The 20,389-nt window shown below is 43.2% G+C and overlaps 1 protein-coding gene across 1 annotated transcript; it reads right to left on the reverse strand.

Annotated features, from left to right (window-relative positions):
* Positions 1 to 10,475: 10,475 nt before the first annotated feature.
* ZNF892 (zinc finger protein 892) lies at positions 10,476 to 20,208 on the reverse strand. Its single transcript, XM_022599060.3, has 5 exons — positions 19,863 to 20,208; positions 18,962 to 19,050; positions 15,788 to 15,890; positions 15,194 to 15,280; positions 10,476 to 12,954 (listed from the first exon to the last, which is right to left on the reverse strand). The coding sequence occupies exons 1-5, from the start codon at positions 19,879 to 19,881 to the stop codon at positions 11,687 to 11,689; spliced, it is 1,566 nt and encodes a 521-aa protein (XP_022454768.1). The 5' UTR covers positions 19,882 to 20,208; the 3' UTR covers positions 10,476 to 11,686.
* Positions 20,209 to 20,389: the final 181 nt, after the last annotated feature.

Genomic DNA, 20,389 nt, shown 5'->3' on the forward strand with positions numbered 1-20,389 from the left:
AAGACCATTCTAAACTGAAGCAGACTACAGAGGCAGGACCAAAAAAATGCAATGTGTCATCATTGATTGGAAACAGACGGTGGAGCTGTAAATGACATTTTGGGATAACCGTGGACAAAGTAAAACTGACCAAGGACTTCCCTGGTGGAACAGTGGTTAAGACTCCACACTCCCAATGCAGGGGCCCGGGTTTGATCCCTGGTCGGGAAACCAGATCCTGCATGCTGCAACTAAAGATCCCATGTGCGCAACTAAGACCTGGCACAGCAAAATAAATAAATAAATAAATATTTTAAGAAAAAACCTGACTATATGTTAGATAATATTATTGCATAAATGTTAGATTTGGGGGGTTGAATAATGGTATTGTGGTTACGTCGGAGGATATACTTGCTCACACGCTGATACATATTCTTATAAAATATATGACATCAGGGCTGAAACTGGATGTCAGCAATCTAGTTTCAAATAGGTTGGCAAAGGAAAAACATACACAACCAAAAATAACTAAATAAAAATTTTAAAAAAGATCAGGAAGATTTAAGCTCACAACTCATGACTATGAAAAACGAAACCAGAATAAAAGTAGAACAATATCTTTAAAGTGCTGAGGGAGGGAATTCCCTGGCGGTCCAGTGGTTAGGATTCAGTGCTTTCACTGATGGGACCCAGGTTCAATCCCTGGTCTGGGAACTAAGGTCCCGCAAGCCAAAAAAAAAAAAATGCTGAGAGAAAAATAACAGTCAGCCTTTAACTCTATACCCAGTGAAAATATACATCAAGAACTGGGGCAAAAATAAAGACATCAATCAACAAAAAACTGACAATTTACAACAGATCCTCACGAGAGTAACCTCTAAAAGATATCCTTCAGGAAGAAAGATGATTCCAGAAGGAAGGTCTTCTGGAATGCAAGAAGGAATAGAGATAAATCTGTGGGCAAATCTAAATGAACACTGACTTTATAAAACAGTGACAATGTCAGTACTTATAACACTAATATTTAAGATGGGAGGGTGAGTGTGGTATATCAGTTGCAAAGACTGACCCAATTCTTCACCCCTCCATGTCCACAGCCTTTGTAATGTGACTTTCTTTTTATTTTTTAAAATATCTATTTATTTTATTTTCCTTTTTAAAATTTATTTATTTTTGGCTGTGTCGGGTCTTAGTTGCGGCACACGTGATCTCCGTTGAGGCATGCGGGATCTTTTTTTTCCTTACGGCAAACGGTCTGCTCGGGTTTCTCTCCAGTTGCCGTGCTTGGGCTCCAGGGCGCGTGGGCTCTGTAGTTTGGGGCACGCGGGCTCTCTCGTTGAGGTGCTTGCGGCATGCGGGCTTAGCTGCCCTGAGGCATGTGGGATCTTAGTTCTCCGACCAGGGATCGAACCTTCGTCCCATGCATTGGAAGGTGGATTCTTTACCACTGGACCACCAGGGGAGTCCCTGGCGACTTTAATACAGAGATAGAATCTATTTCCCTACCTCTTGAATCCAGGCTGGCCTTGTGACTTGCTTTGGCCCAGGAATGTGATGAAAGAGATAGTGTGCTAATTTCTAGCCTTGCATGCTTCCACTCTCTTGGACCCCTGTCACCAGGAGAGCATGCCTGAGCTAGCCTGCTGGAATGGCAGAAGGAGGGCAGTGCCATCCCATCCAAGGCCATCCTCGGCCAGCCAGCCTGTCTGTATACACATGACCGAGCCCAGCTGAGATCAGATCTGTAGCACCATCCAGCTGACCCAGAGATTCATGGAGAATAAGACATAGTTATTGCTTTAAACCACTAAATTTTAGAATGGTTTGCTACGCAACAATAGCTAGCTGATATAGGAGTGATTGAAGTTAAAGGATTCTTAGGTCCCTAATTTCTTTGTAGGAATGAAATTGATTAACTTTAGAGTTTCAGTTAAACATGCTTTAAGCTAACTCAGCTTGTTAAAATATTAACAATAACCACTAAAAAGAATAGAAACAGGGTATATATGTTTCAAACTCATAAAGTGAAAAAAAGAAATTTAATAAAATTTATTAATTAATCCAAAAGAAAACAGAAAAGTGGAGGGAGGCAAAAAAAAAAAAAAAAAGCACAAGACTAAATGGTAAAAATATATTAGTGTGATGGCCAATTTTATGGATCAATTTGACTGGGCCTGCGGATGCCCAGATAGCTGGTTAAACATGGTGTCTGTGATGGTGTTTCCAGAAGAGATTAGCATTTGAATTGGTGGACTGAGTAAAGAAGAGTACCCTCCCCAGTGTGGGTGGGCATCATGCAACGTGCTGAGGGCATGAATAGAACAAAAAGCCAGAGGACAGGTGAGCTGGCTCTCCCTGCCTGAGTGCTGAGCTGGGACATAGGTCTTCTCCTGCCCTCAGCACTCCTGGCTCTCAGGTCTTCAGGCTGGGAATGGAATCGACAGCATTGTTCTCTGGCTCTCAGGCCTTCTAACTCTATACCAGCTTTTCTGGGTCCCCAGCTTGCAAACAACAGGTCATGGGACTTCTCAGTCTCCATAAATGCAGGAGCCAATTCCTTATAATAAATATCATTATTTATCCAATTGGAGATATAGATAGATATCTATATCTATATCATCTATACCTATATCTATCTCCTATTGGTTCTGTGTCTCTGGAGAACCCTGACTAATACAGAGTTTAGTACCAAGAGTGGTTCTAGGAAATCAAAACTTTAAGGATGAGTTTTCTGAATTGGTCCTAGGGGTTCTGGAATTGGCTCTCTAATCCGATTAGATTTAAAGACCCTCATGACGCTATTTCCAGTAGTAAAGAGAGCACCGACAGTCTATGATGTGATCTGGCCACAGAGATATGCAAAATATCTGCCTTGGATACTCTTAATCATTTCAACCATTTGTAAAAAGGCAAGAAGCTGGGAGGAACACTTTTAGAAAACTAACTGTTGTGTGTCTGACATTAAGCTTTTGATTGCCAAGACATCCATTTCAAAGACATCCATCTCAAATAAACGCATTGCCAGTTGTATGACACACCTAATAGTAAAGCAACTAGATAAGAAACCGGGCTGCCCCACCCATGATGTATGTTCCCCTTTTAGAAAGCCCTAGGCAACCTAGGTAACTGACTACTCCAGTGACCCTGCTTTTCTCTTCCCCTGCACTAATTCCTGCTCTTATGTTTTAAATTCACAAATAAAGAATAAAACTGTGAAACACTCAGACCCCAATAAAGGCAGAGTCCCAGGTCCACACTCTCTCTCTTTCTACCCCTGACCATGCTGTATAGCCCTTGGGCCTGCCAGGTACCCTCTACGACCTGTGAGTAATAAATCTTTTTTTCAAAGTACTCTGATGGTTGTTGCTGAAGTGCATCTTGCAGTCATAACAAGAAACACAAGGGCTGGTCCAGCCACAACATTGGCTCCGGGCTCATTACAAGTAGTATGGGCCTAGGTGAGTAACTCGGGCGCTTCTAGCCAATAGCATCATTACAGGCTGAGACTGACAACACAAAAACAAACAAATAGAATAAAGTTGGCTGGTTACTCCTGATGTTGTTGGGCCAAGTGGTAAAAGAAAAGGATAAACTCAGAGATTTACATTCCCTTCTCAAGTGCATATGGAACATTCTCCACAATAAATCACATTTTAGGTCACGAAACAAGTCTTAAAATTTTTAAGAAGATTGAAATCACATTAAGTGTCTTTTTTGACCACAGTGGAATGAAACTAGAAATGAATAGCAAAAGGAAAACTGGAAAATTCACACATATGTGGAAATTAAACAACACACTCTTGAACAACAAATGGGTCAAAGAAGAAATCACAAGGAACTTAAAAAATATCTTGATAAAAAAAAAAAATTCTTGGGGCTTCCCTGGTGGCGCAGTGGTTGAGAGTCCACCTGCCGATGCAGGGAACACGGGTTCGTGCCCCGGTCCGGGAGGATCCCACATGCCATGGAGCGGCTGGGCCCGTGAGCCATGGCCGCTGAACCTGTGCGTCCGGAGCCTGTGCTCCGCAACAGGAGAGGCCACAACAGTGAGAGGCCCGCGTACGGCAAAAAATTAAAAAAATAAAAAATATTGAGACAAATGAAAATGAGAACACAACATACTAAAACTTACGGTTTGCAGCAAAAGCAGTACCAAAAGGGAAGTTTATAGTAGTAGATACCTACACTAAAAAAGAACTCAAATCAACAACCTAACTTTATACCTCAAGGAAGCAGTAAAAGAAGAACAAACTAGGGACTTCCCTGGCGGTCCTGTGGTTAAGACTTCACCTTCCAATGCAGGGGGTGTGGGTTCAATCCCTGGTTGGAGAGCTAAGATCCCACATGCCTTGCGGCCAAATAAAAAACCAAAAACGAAATCAGAAAAAACACCAAAACATAAAACAGAAGCAATATTGTAACAAATTCAATAAAGACTTTAAAAATGGTCCACATCAGAAAAATCTTTAAAAAAAAAGAACTGGGGCTTCCCTGGTGGCGCAGTGGTTGAGAGTCCGCCTGCCAATGCAGGGGACATGGGTTCGTGCCCTGGTCTGGGAAGATCCCACATGCTGCGGAGCGGCTAGGCCTGTGAGCCATGGCCGCTGAGCCTGCGCGTCCGGAGCCTGTGCTCCACAACGGGAGAGGCCACAACAGTGAGAGGCCCGCGTACCACAAAAAAAAAAAAAAAAAAAAAAAGAACTAAGACTAAAGTTAGCAGAAGGAAGAAACTAATAAAGATTAGAGCAGAAATAAATAAAATAGAGAATAAACAATAGAAAAAAATCAACGAAACTAATAGTTGGGTTATTTTAGTTGGGTCAATGAGATTAAAGGAGGAAAGAGAAGGAAAAAACCATACTATAAACACACACACACACAAGTTTGGTGGTTAAACAGGTATCATATTTATCAAACTCATTGGACACTTTAAATGGGTGAATTTATTTATCTAAAAGTATACTTTAATAAAGTTGATTTTATAAAATGCCCAAAAGCCAGGGTTTTTTTTGGAGTAGTAAAACTGACAAACCTCTGGAAACACAATCAAGAGAAAAGAAGAGGATACAAATAAGCAATTCCAGGAATGAAAAAGAGAATATAACTACAGATAAAACAGGGATTTTAAATAAAATAAAAATATTTAACAACTTAATGGCAAAAAAGAAAACTTTTAGAAAAGACTAACTTAAAAAAATTCAAGAAGAGATAGAAAATCTGAATATCCCCTAAAACCAGTCAAAACACCCACTATACAACAATAATCCCAGTTTAACAGGTGAATGTAACTAAACATTCAAGGAGCACAAACTCTTCCAAGGGTAGGGAAAATCATTAAGTTGTGTAAATCCCAGGAATGCAAGTGTTCTTTAACATTAGAAAATTTATCAATGTAATTTACCACATTAACAGATTACAGAAAACCACACAATCATCTCAAAAGATGCAGATTTTACTACTGTTCATTATAAAAATCTTTTTTAAATAAAAGATTAAAAGACACATGTTATATTCATTATCATTTTATTGGGCTACACCATCATAAAGCTCACATGATGGCAGGTCATATAAACAGCTATACCAATACCTAATAGTCATACAGCACTTGATAGCTTACAAATCACTCTGCACCCATTATCTACCTAATCTAGCCACTCTCAAGGAGGTATGACATTTTAAAATATATATAAATGAGGATTTAAAAGGATGACGTGATTTGTCCCAAATCCCAATTATTTTCCTTCTTTATTTTGTTGGTTCTCTGTGATATCCACACATAGATAATACATAATAGGAAAAAACCACACAATTCTGAATCTAATTCTCCAGTGGTCCTCACATGTTCTTGGAGCAAAGATACAAATAAAAATGCTTAACCTCATAGTTTATATTCTTAGTCATACCTATTCTTCCTTCTTGAATTTGTAAACTACAATTAAATGCTGGTATTTCCTCAACTTAAAAACTATAGTTCCCTCAAAGCTAGATGATGCTTGCAGCCTGATAGTTTCTACCTTCCAACTAGGGAATGTATCTTTGGGGAACAAGTGAGCATTCCTCTTGGTCCTTACTTGGTTACAAATGCCTGGTGTAAGCTACAAACCTTTGATGCAACTTGACCTGCCATTTCAGTGTCAGATGGAGGATGTCATGGGAAAGATGGAGTGGTGATTTCCCCTATTTCTCTAAGTATAGCTAAAACCCCTGCATGTTCTATAGAAAACAACATAAGATTCTGAAAGGTGGAGAGAATACAGACAGGCTGGGGACCTCTGGACCTGAAGAACAACGCAGGGCTCCTTGGGTTTTCTTTTTGCTTCATTTGTCCCAGACTGGGTTCTGAAGAAGCAGGAAATCCAGAAACAACAACAAGCACAGAGCAAAAAAAAAAGCCCAAGAAAAGTCTGCTCTTTCTAGCCAAAGGACTAGGAAAAAAGAGCAGCTTAGCAAGACAGAAAACTTTTAGACAAGAACCACCCTACTCCGGCCAGAGACCATGGAAAAACACTGTGCTCTTATCCACAACCAACAAAGGCCAAGTGGGGAGCCTACATATCCACCCTCACAGGCTGTAATGAGGCTCCTCAATGCCCCATCCGCACCCTGAGTGGTGTCAGAGAAGGTCAAGTGGGGGACAGGATTGTCAAAGCCAACCCCTCCCCCATCCCACCTCAGCAGTGTCATCGGGGACCCTCTGGGGAGACTAGGCTTCCAACCCTACCCAGAGACAAGACGTCTCTCCCCTTCCTTGCTGGTGTGGTGTCAGTGGAGGCCACGTGGGGAGCTGGAACTCCTCCGCACCCCCAGCCCAGCAGTACTGAGGATCCCTGTCCCACGTATCAACAGAGGCCAATGATGGACCAGGACTTCCAACACCAACTTATAGTCATAAGGCAGTGTCCCCCCAACCCTTTCCACCAGAGCAGTGTCAGAGGAAGGCTGCCCAGACGGAAGCTCCAAAGAGAGTCAGGGCCTCATAATACTCAAAATGTCCAGATTTCAATGGAAAATCACTCACCACACAAAGAACCAGGAAAATCTCAACCTGAGTGAGATGATCCACAGATGCCAACACTGACATGGCACAGATGTGAGAATTACCTGACAAGGATTTTAAAACAGTCATTATAACAATGCCTCGGTGAGCAATTACAAACACACCTGACACAAATTTAAAAAATAGATGTCTCAGCAGAGAAACAGAATAGAGAATCAAATGAAAGTGAAAAACACAATAACTGACATAAAACCCAATAATGGGCTCAAATAGTAGAATGGAAGGGACAGAGGAAACAGTGAACTTGAAGACAGAACAACAGAAAATACCCAATCTGAACAACAAAGAGAAAATTGCTATGGACTGAACTGTGTCCCGTGAATTTATATGTTGAAGCCCTAACCCCCAATATGACTGTATTTAGAGATGGGGCTTTTAGAAGGTAATTAGGTTAAATGAGGTTATAAGTATGGGGTCTTAATGTGATAAGACTGGTAGACTTCTAAGAAGAGGGGGAAAGAATTCTCTCTCTCCATACCCATGCACTGAGGGAAGGCCGTGAAAACACAGCAAGGTGGCCACCTGCAAGCCAGGAAGAGACCTCCTACCAGAAACCAAATCTGCTGGCCCCTTGAAACCAAATCATCTTAGCCTTCCCAGCTCCAGAGCTGTGAGAATTAAATCTCTGTTTGAGCCACCCAGCCTATGGTACAGGCACACCTCAGAGATATTATGCGTTCAGTTCCAGAAAGCCACAATAAAGTGAATATCGCAACAGTGGGTCACATACTGTTTTTTGGTTTCCCAGTGCATATAAAAGTTATCTTTATACTGTAGTCTATCGAGTGTGCAATGGTATTATGTCTAAAAAACAAGTACGTACCTCGATTTTAAAATACTTTATTGCAGGCTTCCCTGGTGGCACAGTGGTTGAGAGTCCGCCTGCCGATGCAGGGGACACGGGTTTGTGCCCCGGTCTGGGAAGATCCCACATGCCGCGGAGCGGCTGGGTCCGTGAGCCATGGCCGCTGAGCCTGCGCGTCTGGAGCCTGTGCTCCGCAATGGGAGAGGCCTCAACAGTGAGAGGCCCGCGTACCGCAAAAAAAAAAAAAAACTTTATTGCTAAAAGATGCTAACTTTCAGCGAATCATACTAGTAACATCAAAGACCACTGTTCACAGATCATCATAACACATATAATAATAATGAAAAAGTTTGAAATATTGAGAGAATTACCAAAATATGACAGAGACACGAACTGAGAAAATGCTGTTGGAAAAATGGCACCAATAGAGTTGCTCAACACCAGGTTGCCACAAACCTTACATTTGGAAAACAAAAAACAAAAAAACAATCCCACAATACCTGCAAAGCGCAAATAAAATGAAACACAATAAAACAAGGTCTGCCTGTATTTTGGTTTGGAACCCAAACAGATTAAGACAGGTTTTGGTACCTAGAAGAGGGATGCTGCTCTAACAAATACCTAAGAATGTGGAAGTAGCTTTGGAACTGGGTTATGGAAAGAGGCTGGAAGAGTTCTGAGGTGCCTCCTAGAAATATGGGTGTTAAAGGCCATTCTGGTGAGGTCTCAGACATCAGAAATGAGGAACACATCATTGGAAACGGGAAGAAAGGCAATCCTTGTTGTAAAGTGGCAAAGAACTTCACTGCATTGTGTTCCAGTGTTCTGTGGAATGTAGAACGTGTGAGCAATGAAACTGGATGTTCAACATAGGAGATTTCCAAGCAAAGTATTGAAGGCACGGCTTGGGTCCTCCTTACTGATTAGAGCAAAATTCGAGAGGAGAGGGACTTCCCTGGTGGCGCAGTGGTTAAGAATCTGCCTGCCAGTGCAGGGGACACTGGTTTGAGCTCTGGTCCAGGAAGATCCCACATACCGCAGAACAACTAAGCCCGTGTGCCACAACTCCTGAGCCCATGTGCCACAACTACTGAAGCCCACGCATCTAGAGCCCACGCTCAGCAACAAGAGAAGCCACCACAATGAGTAGCCCACGCACCGCAACGAAGAATAGCCCCCACTCGCCACAACTAGAGAAAGCCTGTGTGCAACAACGAAGACCCAACCCAGCCAAGAAAAAAAATATTCGAGAGGAGAGAGATGAATGAAAAAGGAATTAACCCAAAAGGAACTAGAACTTGGAGGTTTGGTAAATTCTATCCATGTTGCAAAACACGAGAAAACTTGTTCTGAAGAGAACTCTAAGGGCGAGGCTGAGCAACCATTTGATAAAGAGATCATGGGTGTGACTTGTAGATTTAATCAGCCATCTCAGCAGAAGCCAGGGACAGAAATGGGACTATGCCAGCAGAAACACAGCCAGCTGGGACTAAAGGGGATAGAAAAACCAGACAAATGAAGGAAGGCTGTTGGACTTCTTAGATCCTATAGGGCCAGACAATAGAGCTTATTCAGCTGCAAACGTGCGCCGTGCTTCAAGAAAGGGAAGAATGACTCTGAAGTCGACTCAGAGATCTTGAGGCTGCCTCCTCAGTTTCAAAGGGTGGGGACATCACCTTGGTTTCAACAGGCCAGACAGCCTCCAGCCACAGTTTGGAGGCAGGGCTGCCCAGCAGAGCTTGGCAGCAGGATGGCTGCACGAGCAGGTCTGGAAGGTGGGACACAAAGCCAGAGAGGTTTATCCTCACCTGAAGATCTCATGGAGCTTGCTTTGCTAGGTTTTGGGCTTGCTTGGGATCCATCACCCCTTCCTTCTTTCCTATTTCTCCTTTTTGGAGTGAGAATGTCTATCTTATGCTGCCCCACAATCGAATTTTGGAAGCACATCACCTACCTGGTGTCACAGGTTCACAGCTGGACATGAATTTTGCCTCAGGATGAATGATACTTCAAGTCTCACCCATATCTCATTTATGTGATATTTAGGTGAGACTTTGAACTTGACTTTAGAGTTGATGCTGCAATAAGTTAAGACTTTAGGGGTTGTTGGGAGGGAGTGGATATATTTTTGCATGTGAGAACATGAATTTGGGGGGCCAGGGACTGAAATGCTATGGACTGAATTGTATCCCACCAAAATTCATATGTTGAAGTGCTAACTTCCAATGAGACTGTATTTGGAGATAGGGTTTTTCAGAGTAAATTAAGGCTACATGAGGTCATAAGGCTGGATTCCTAATCGGACAGGACTGGTGGTTTTACAAAAGGAAGAGAGCAAGCGCTTTCTTTCTCTCCTTCCATGCTCAGGCACCAAGAAAAGGCCATATGAGGACACAGCAAGAAGGCAGCCATCTGCAAGCCAGGAAGAGAGCCCTCATCAGAGACCAAGGCCAACACCTTGATCTTGGACTTCCAGCCTCCAAAACTGTGAGAAATTAATTTCCGTTGTTTGAGTCACCCAAGCTATGGCACTTTGCTATGGCAACCCATGCAGACTAAGATAAAAACGTACCCAAAAGTAAGTAAACAGAGTCTCAGGAACCTGTGAGACTACAGATCTAACATTTGTTAGAAGGGGTGGGGGTGGAGGCTGAAGATGTATTCAAAGAAATGGGGCTGAGAATCCCCCAAATCTGGCAAAAGACACACACCTACAGCCTCAAGAAGCACAGAAAGCAGGATAAACTGAAAGAAATGCACACTAAGACATCACAGTCGAACTTGTAACCACTAAAAACACAGTACTCAAAATGTTTGCAAAAATAATCTTCAAAGTTTCAGTGAAAAAAAAAAAAACAAATATAAAGATACCACCTGCCTCTATTTAAGAGTAAAATGATGAAAGGTGTTTCTAGTGTTTTCAAGTTGTTTACCACCTACTTTGCCGCGTCAGTTCAGGTCTACAGGTAAATTAAACGATGGTATGAAAAAGCCTAGGGTACAAACTACATACAACTGAGGCAAATTTTTATAAATATGCACATTCTCAGGTAACTCACCTTAAAACAGACTGAAAGCATCAGAGGTCCCTTCTGTAATCTCCCTTTCTAGGCTGTCAGCCTTGACCCTTGGAGTTGTGATTCTTAGTAGGTAACTTCTCAATGAACATTGTCTAAAAGACCAAGAGTGCAGAAGTGGACTTGCCAGGCCAATATTCCTTGGCTTCAAGATGGAAACTTTGTGACTAACTAACAAGCCTGACTGATATTTTTCCTGGTTCTTGGTACTCATTTGAGTAGTTATCTCAATCAACATTTGAGTTCATCCCCCAGCTCTTTTTGTCTATGCTTTCTATCCACCTCCTAAGTGCTCTGGTATTTAAGACCAAGGACAATGTCCCTTCCACCACCACTCTCAACCCTGTACAGGTTCATTGTGAATTGCCAACCTCTTATTTCCACCCTTGCAATTTGCCTAAAAGGACAATTTATCCCTTCAAAACTTCATCTCCTTAGCATTATGAGACCACCTACCCCAGCCAAGATGGCCTCTTTCCATCATGGCACACCCTATTTCTCTCACAAGGATTTGGTAGCTTACATACACATTAGGGTGTTGGAAATAATTTCCCTCTCTCCCCAGGGAAATACACAACTTCCTCTGTTACTTAAAAAAATGTAAAGCCCTTCTTTCACACTCTAAATAAGCTATGTCCCATATCAACAATGACTTCTCAATTAGATCTTTTTTTTGTAACACAGTCTTAAATTCCTTTGTAGCCCTCATAGCATGTATAGTAAATTGTTCAATAAATATGTTCTGAACATACTACATGTACAGGACCTTTATCCAGTATGAATTCTCTTTTGCTGGCCAAAGGCTGAATGCTCACTAAAGGCTTTTCCATATTCCTTGGTTTTCCCTCCAGAATGAGTTTTCTGATGTTGAGAAAGGGATGAACTCTGGCTGAAAGCTTTTCCACATTCCTTACACTTATAAGGTTTTTCTCCGGTGTGAGTTTTCTGATGCTTTGTAAGAGATGAGCTCTGGCTGAAAGCTTTTCCACAATCCTTACACTTGTAAGGTTTCTCTCCAGTGTGTGTTCTCTGATGACGAATAAGGGCTGAGCGGTCACTGAAGGCTTTGGCACAATCATTGCATTTGTAGGGTTTCTCCCCAGTGTGAGTTCTCTGGTGTTGAGTCAGGGCTGAACAGTAGCCAAAGGCTTTCCCACATTCATTACACTCATAAGGCCTCTCCCCAGTATGAGTTCTCTGGTGCTGAATAAGGCCTGAACGATCACTAAAAGCTTTCCTACATTCATTACACTTATAGGGTTTTTCTCCAGTGTGAATGACCTGATGCTGGGTAAGGAATGTGCTTTGGCTGAAGGCCTTTCCACATTCATTACACTCATAAGGTTTCTCTCCAGTATGAATTCGCTGATGTTGAGTGAGGTATGAACTCTGATTAAAGGCCTTCCCACACGCATTGCATTCATAGGGTTTCTCCCCAGTATGGATTATATGATGCCGAATAAGGGCTGAGCGGTGACTGAAGGCTTTCCCACATTCGTGACATTTGTAAGGTTTCTCTCCCGTATGAATTCTCTGGTGTAGAGTAAGGTGTATGCTCTGACTAAAGGCTTTACCACATTCATTACATTCGTAGGGTTTTTCTCCTGTGTGAATTCTCTGATGTAAGACAAAAGCTGAGTAGTAACTAAAGGCCTTTTCACACTCATTACACTTCCAAGGCTTCTTTTCTGCACAAATTTTCTCATGTTTCGTTAGATTTGAATTTTGTTTCAAGTTCTTTTTAAATGAATCACAATTGTGTCGTCGTTCTCCTTGCTGCTGAACAAGGAATGTCCTCCGACTAAAATTTCTTCCAAATCCATCACACTGGTAACTTCTCTCCCCAGAAGGTTTCTTCTGAGGGACAACCTCTTGTATTAAATGTTTCTCATGGTTTTCCTGCTGACTCTCTAAAGAATCCTCACATTCACTGGAACTTTCCTTTGGAAATCTCTCTATTAACACCCCAGTGTTAACAGGGGCTAATTCTTCTTCAGAAATGTCCTGCTCTGGAGTTAGCTCCTTGCATTCCAGTCCTGTATCCCAGTGTGAAAGAAACAAAAATACAATGTATCATTTCCTACACTGAGAGAAAAATAATTGCTGTGGTAGGAAAATAATGAAACAAACAAAAAATGCTTACAGGGGACAGAGGAACTTGTAAGTTCTCAAAAATAGCCCTGAAACCTTGAGAGAGCATGAGAAAAGAAAGATGACTGGGCAAAGCAGTGCTCAACATTCCTGTATCCAGCAGGGGAGGAAATGAGAAAGAATAACAGAACAAGACTAAACACAGGTGATGGGGGAAATAGCAGATAAGAAACAGGGTCTGGTGGAGACTGGACTGGGATCAGAAAATGATGGTCTCCCATGGATTGCCCACTGTCACCACCTCACCAGAGCATCATGCCCTGAGAATGTCCATCAATAGCTGATCTTACCACCAATCTCTTCTTGTTCCAATATGTCCCAATCACTGCTGGCAGACTAACCTTTTAAAAGCATACCTCTTACACAAAAATCTCTGTTGGTTCCACTGTCTCAAGGTGAGACACAAATCCTAGAAGCTAGCATTCAAGGTAGTTCAGATCTACAAATTCAATTAGTAATTAAAAAGCAACTGATCATCTCTGATCGCACCACACCGAACAAATTGGAAACAGCAAAACAGAACCAACCTTTACAAAAAAATAAGTAGTGTGTGGGGAGGGGAAGGTCAAATCCCCACATGCTCAGATTGGTCCCCAACCTGTCAGGACACCTGTCCCCAAATTCCAGGCTTCTTAGGAAGAGTTTGGGGGGAAAACCTGCACTGCTAGAAATTTTTAAATATTCTAGACTTAAATGGTCATTACTATCCATTCCAACCGTGACTCTACATGAAACAAATCAATACGATATAACCTTCTCAATGACGTATCATAATCAAGGAAGTGGCTAGGATTGTAAGGATAAATAGGTAGAAGCAGCTTAAAGGCAAATGGACTTTTAGCTAAGGGGAGTGGAAGAACTGAAGCCCCAGACGTTTACAGAAAACACATGGTTAGCGGAGGATAGTCAGAGACTTGCCTATCTCGTGTTAAGCGTTCGAGTTGAACAAAGAAGATGAAATGAGTAGGCAGGTAGGTCTTGAAGGCAGGTAGAGGAATAGAGAACTGGCAGAGTAAACAACTCACTGTGGGAAATCTGGCAGTATTATGCTGCCTAATTAGACAAGGATAAGAAAGTATAATTAAAAGCTAAAGAAAGTATAATTAGCTGGTAGTCTATTGCAGTATCCAGTTTGACAAAAGTGATAGGCTCAAATCCATGACATCTTTCAAAAGAAAAGTTAGCAGGACTTAATCATTAGCTATCATTTGCTTAGCACATAGCCATGTACTGTTCTAAGCATTCCCTTGGATTATTTCATTTGATCCTCACAACAACCCTATGAGTTAAGTGCTATCATTACCCGCATTTTACAGTTGGGGAATTTGAGTCACAGAAAGAATAATCAATCTGTTAAAGCTCACAGAGCTAGTAAGTAGTTCAGATTGGCTTTGAACCCAGGAAGAGTGGTTCCAAAGTCTGCACTCTTAACCACTATGCTATGCTACCTCCACTTAGAGAAGAAGGCAAGGGACGACTCAGAGATCAATTTATAGTCATTGTTCTGAGACAAAAAGTCACGTTATCCTGCAGAGATAAAATAACATATATGAAAAAACCTGGGGCTTCCCTGGTGGCGCAGTGGTTGGGAGTCCGCCTGCTGATGCAGGGTACACGGGTTCGTGCCCCGGTCCGGGAGGATCCCACATGTCGCAGAGCGGCTGGGCCTGTGAGCCATGGCCGCTGAGCCTGCACATCCGGAGTCTGTGCTCCACAACGGGAGAGGCTACAACAGTGAGAGGCCCGCGTAACGCAAAAAAATACAAATAAATAAATAAATAAATAAACTAAAAAATCTGGTTTAGAGCCTTGCACCCAAACAAATTATTAACAAACATTAAAATGTTGACTTCAAAAAAAAAAATGTTGACTTCATTTCACCTTATTTGGGAAAAAGAATTGGTTTGAAAGGGTGGAAAGTACTGACTTTCTAAAAAATAAAATTATGACTCTACAACAGGTCAGCATACACAGAGCTGGAGTATGGCCCAGGAGAAAGGCACTTCACTTCAAGCTTTCCATGGGTCTAGCGAAATCTGGAAAGGCTCCTCCACAAGCATTGCAAAGATGCTTTTCCCACTGACCATCTGGGTTTTACGTTCACTGTTTCCAAAAATCACTCACCTGGACTAGTTGCTTTTGAGACTTCTCTCTCCAGCTCCTCCCCACACTCTAACTGAGAGATTACATCAGGCTTGGAAATTGGAAGCCCTGTTTGTGGGGAAAGAAAAAGGAGTCTGGTAAAGAGCTCAGTGTTAGATCCTTGGTCGTTAGAAAAGACAGTCAGTATAAGAGAGAGAAAGGTCGGTTCTGGATTTCTCCCTCAACAGCGCTCAGAAGAAGGTAGGAAGATTGATATGGGGTCTATTTGAGTTCAGAATAATTGAATCACTTGTTTTTACCTCTCCCTATTAAAAGAATAAGCACCCATCTCTTAAGAGGTGTTTTTATTAGAACTTTGTCTCAACATCCTTGGTCAGGGAGTAGGGAAGAAGGACGCTACCGCCTAGGCAATTACGATATAAAGCTGTCCACTTCTGACTCCAGAAGGTTTAAACTTATATCCAGAAACAAAAAGAAGAAATTGCCTGCATCAGACCTTACAAAGGGATTAAGAATCTTTGAATCTAAGAACGTCAGAGCTCCTAGGAACTGAGGAAGCAAAGGTACCACACTGGGTAAATTCCCACACTGGGTGGGGGCCGGGGTGATGCTTACCCAGCAAGACCAGATTCCTATGCTTCTCAGGCACATCTCCTTGAGGAGTGTTCAGCTGCCCCCACTGGGTGAGAGCCTCAGCCATATCCCTGATCATCGACTCCTGAAAAACCGAACACATCAAGTGCTCACCAAGGGACATCCTTCCAGAAGCCTCTGGGAAGGACTCAAGCAGACGGCATAAGAGGAGAAAGACAGGAAGGACAGGAAGGTTAGACAAAACGACCTCTACCATCCCTTCCAATACTAAGATTCTCTGGTGTATCTGGAGTCACAGACTCGCTCCTTACCTCCACGCATCAGAATTGCATGTAACCTGCAAGTGGGAAAGAACACCTGCAGGGTAAAATCTGAAGGTACCAAGTTACTAGTTTACGTGGTGAAAAGTTAAATTATAGAACTACAGAAATCCTTACTATTTAGATATGGGAAAGTGGAGAAAATATAATTATGAATTAAGTATTTTCTTTATGGTATGTTTTTAAAATACAAGAGATTCAAGAAATATGAATTATTTTTCTCTCTCGTTTTCCTTTGAGAATAAAATCAGTCCAATATGTTTTCTAAAAATTAAGGTGTTTGCTACACATGTCACAGTATATAGATCTGTAAAACAGTATTTCAAGGGCTTCCTGGGTGGCGCAGTGGTTGAGAGTCCGCCTGCCAATGCAGGGGACACGGGTTCGTGGCCCGGTCCGGGAAGATCCCACATGTCGCGGAGCGGCTGGGCCCGTGAGCCATGGCCACTGAACCTGCGTGTCCAGAGCCTGTGCTCCTCAGCGGGAGAGGCCACAGCAGTGAGAGGCCCGCGTACCGCAAAAACAAACAAACAAACCAGATTTCAAGCCCAAATTATCAGAGTTCCGAAAGTGTTCTTGCCATTCCTCCCCAGTCAGTCTGACCACTCTCTCCCCACCTCCACCATCTCCTCTCTACCCCATCATACACTGCTTCTCCTGCATTCTCTGTGTTCCAGCTGCCGGCTGCCCTTTGGCTGCCTGAAATGTACGTCATACTCCCTCCCTTCTGCCCCTTTACACACACTGCTTTCTGTCCCTGAATGTTCCCCCCTTTCCCCATCCTTTCAGCTATTTTAATCCTACTCACACTTCGGATCTCAGCTCAGGGGTTACCTCCTCAGGGAAGCCTTCCCTGATTCTCTGGGTGGTAGCACCATGTTCCTTCCCTCCTCTTGGGTTATGCACACAGCAAGGGGACTTTGTGATTAACGTCTGTCTGTCCCATTAGAAGCTGACCTCGAAGAGAGCAGAGGCCAGGTTTAATTTTTCCCAGTGAAGCAGCCCTAGTCTTTGGCACAGAGCAGGAACACGGTGAATATTTGTCAAAGAATTAAAAGAAGGTGAAACACTTGAACAAGAATTAATAGAAACAAGAATTAAGTTTAAATGGGGTGTTCTATAAAAGTGTGCCTGGGAACAGAGGTGGGAGGGGAACAGAAGTGTATCAAACATTGAAAACATTACAGGAGTGTTTACTTTACCTTACCTTGACCTAGATGACAGGCACAAAGTTTAGACCGTCTACTAAAATGTAGGGAGAGTGTGCAGGGTGGGTAATGCTCCTTTGAATCTAGAGCTGAATCTGTTTACTGCTGATAAAACAAATGTCTAATAATTTTTCTAACTCTATTAAAAATTTTTTCTATACAACTTCAACGTAATGGAGTCACATTGAAACAGACCAGTCCCTGGGATGCTAGCAAATGAACGAGTCATGGCTTTCTTTGAAACACCGCTTTTGCCCATGCCCCTGAATATATATGTATATACATATATACATGTTATATGTATACACACACACGTATATATGTGTACATATCCTCCAAAACCAACTGGTAAAATAATTCACATAATGACACAAAGTTAAGAGAACTTACTTTGAAAATCCCTTGCTCAAAATAATTTAAATCTTCTTCTAACACTTGAACTATGAAATAACTTCCCTTTTTATTTAAGTTACGGTCCCTTAAGGCCACATGCCTCAGGAGTGCTCAACACAAGCCATGTAATTTGTACAGTCTCTTTTCTTTACAAACAACGCAGCAGTAACAGACCACCTAGCAGTTCCTTTCAGACTTTAGTTCTGAGAAAACCTCAGCAATCAAACTCATTTAAGGAGCTGCTGCTCAGCGTGAGTATGTGGGGGGCTTGAGGGCACAGGTAGACCACATCTACTGCCCAGCAGATGCTACTGACTCTCTCTCCTCTTCCCTCTGAAAGAGATCTACCAGTTCAGATCAGAATCAGTACTGGTGTTTCTTCCTAGCGTTCTGCATGCACTGTTAGCACCTGGATGCTGTGAGGCAGGTCTGAGCTTGACAGGCAGTCCCGATGCCTTTACCACGGGGTCTGCCATTCTCCCAGTATCCTAGACCAGATCCTACAGAAGTATCTTGACTAATCTTCTCTCTCCAATCATTCACGGCATGTTTCGTCTTGCTGGGCCTCTAAAAACTTTCACGGGGCCTCCTCTGCCTTTGGAATAAGATCCTGTGTGGATTTTTCCTGTGGTCTGGCTACAACACGCCTACACTTCCCTCATCACACTCCAGCTCAGTCCACAGTGACGCACATTCTCCCTGAAGACCTCGGACTCTCTCATCACTTGGAGACTTTTCTCAAAGCTGTTCTCTCTCTTGGAATATTCCTATATTCTATTTTCCAACTACCTACTCTCTCTTGTCTTCCAAAATGCAGCTTTTATCCCAGCATTTTACCCCCAAATACTCTAGGGGATGGAAAACCTCTTCTAAGGCCTTTTATGACTTGTCTGTACTAGTAATTTCTCTATTAAAAAAATATATATATATATTTCTTCTTGCTGTTTAACTATTTTACTTATCTGTATCTTATTTCCTCAGTAAACTTCACAAGGCAGAGGCAACTGGCTTTTATTCCTTTGCATCTCGCCAGGAAGCCAATTACAGCACTGAAGAGCTTGTAAGTGTGCATCTAGCACTAAGTGGATAGAGAAGTGATGCCAGGAGGGAAAGTTCTGTCCATGTGAGGAGCATTTACTATCAGGTTCACTGCTCATTATTTTATTAGGATGAAGCCAGTGGTCTAGGAACCACGGCTGAGCAAGTCCATAACAATGCTAGAAACCATATTCATGTTCTGAGAACAGAAAAAAGAAGAAGAAATTTAAACCCACCTGGTATGCAGGGGTCAGCAGCACAGAGGTCAGGCCATTTTCTTTTGGGTTTCCAGCATGGGGAAGGTCTGAATTCTCAGAAAGTGACCCTAGAAGTGGAAATGGGAGCCCCAGTGATTACTCTTGCTTGCAGTACACTCACAGAAACTGCCACACACAACTACTTGTCACCTGAGAAGAGTCAACACAGGGAACCAAGGGACAATCCCACAACATCTCTTATACAAGACAGCCATGACCATGGCTGCCTCAGGTTCCTCCTATGCTCCTCTACCCTTAAACTCCAGTAGAACTCTGCTACGAGATCCTGGACACTTAAATACATATTTCCATTTCTCATCTGCTGAGTATCGTCAAAATAATCTCAAATAATCTCGGTGTGTCAATCCGTGCCTCAATGAGTCACTCCTGTTCTATTCCAGGCTCACCGGATGAAAGACTAGTTAAATTCTTTTTGAACATTGGCTTTTCAGATACAAAACTGGCTTTCTCAGAAGAGCAATGGGCCTGTGGGGAAAAAAATCCAAGCACTCTAAATAAATCCTGTGACTTCTCGAATCCTCACTTTCCCCATCTGCCAAATGGGTCTATTTGATAGTCTCCTTCCTCCATAACCGCCTTACGAGGTTCCTGTGAGAACAAAAGAAAGTCATTATCAAAAGCCAAATTGTCAGATATGGTGATTTGGGGGGGGTGGCAAAAGAGGTATACATCATCCTAAAGACCAGCAGGGCAATGTAGGTAGCGGGCTCCCCTTAAACCCCAACATGAGACCAGCTGGTAGGAATGGTCTCTCTCCCAGAGAAGATGTGATGCTTGTCCTTCCAGAGCTTGCCCCAGCCAGAGGGCAGCCTTTCTCCTTTTTTCTCTCCAGCAGGCGGCATCCTTCTGAAATTCTCACCTCTGTCCTTAGGCTCCATGGCGACTTCCTCCCCTCCGGCGCCAAGTGACGACCGTGGGAAAATGGCGCGACGAACGCACTAGGGGCCGGGGGTCCACAGCTCTAGTCCACCCCGAGGCCCGGGAACACGCGCACGACCCTACAGCTGGGCAGCCCGGTGTCCTCCACCCGGAGGCCCTCCACCGCTCTCCTTCCGGCCACTCAGACTCCGAAGGACACGCGCTCAGCCCTGTTGGAGCCCAAGCTCGACCTCGCGAACAACGCTGTGGAGGCCCGGCTCGCGACAAAGGTATCTAGGAGCCGGCCGGGCCGAGTCGCGCCAGCCCGAACTCGCTAATGAACTACAACTCCCAGAATCCTCCGCAGGGCGCGGCGGCGCGTCACCGGAGGACGCTTCCCAGAGGACCCCGCGGGACCACCTTTGCCCCCGGCCGTGCATCTCTGCGATGGCGCGCGGCCGTGCCGGGTGTTTAGGAGCGCTCGGCCTCTCGGAGAGCTCTTTCCTGGACGCTCCAGGGGCCGCCCCT

This window comes from Delphinapterus leucas, chromosome 13 (assembly GCF_059928025.1).
Source record: "Delphinapterus leucas isolate spDelLeu-1000000601 "Yukka" chromosome 13, BTC_Dleu_Yukka2, whole genome shotgun sequence".
Taxonomy (NCBI): Eukaryota; Metazoa; Chordata; class Mammalia; order Artiodactyla; family Monodontidae; genus Delphinapterus; species Delphinapterus leucas.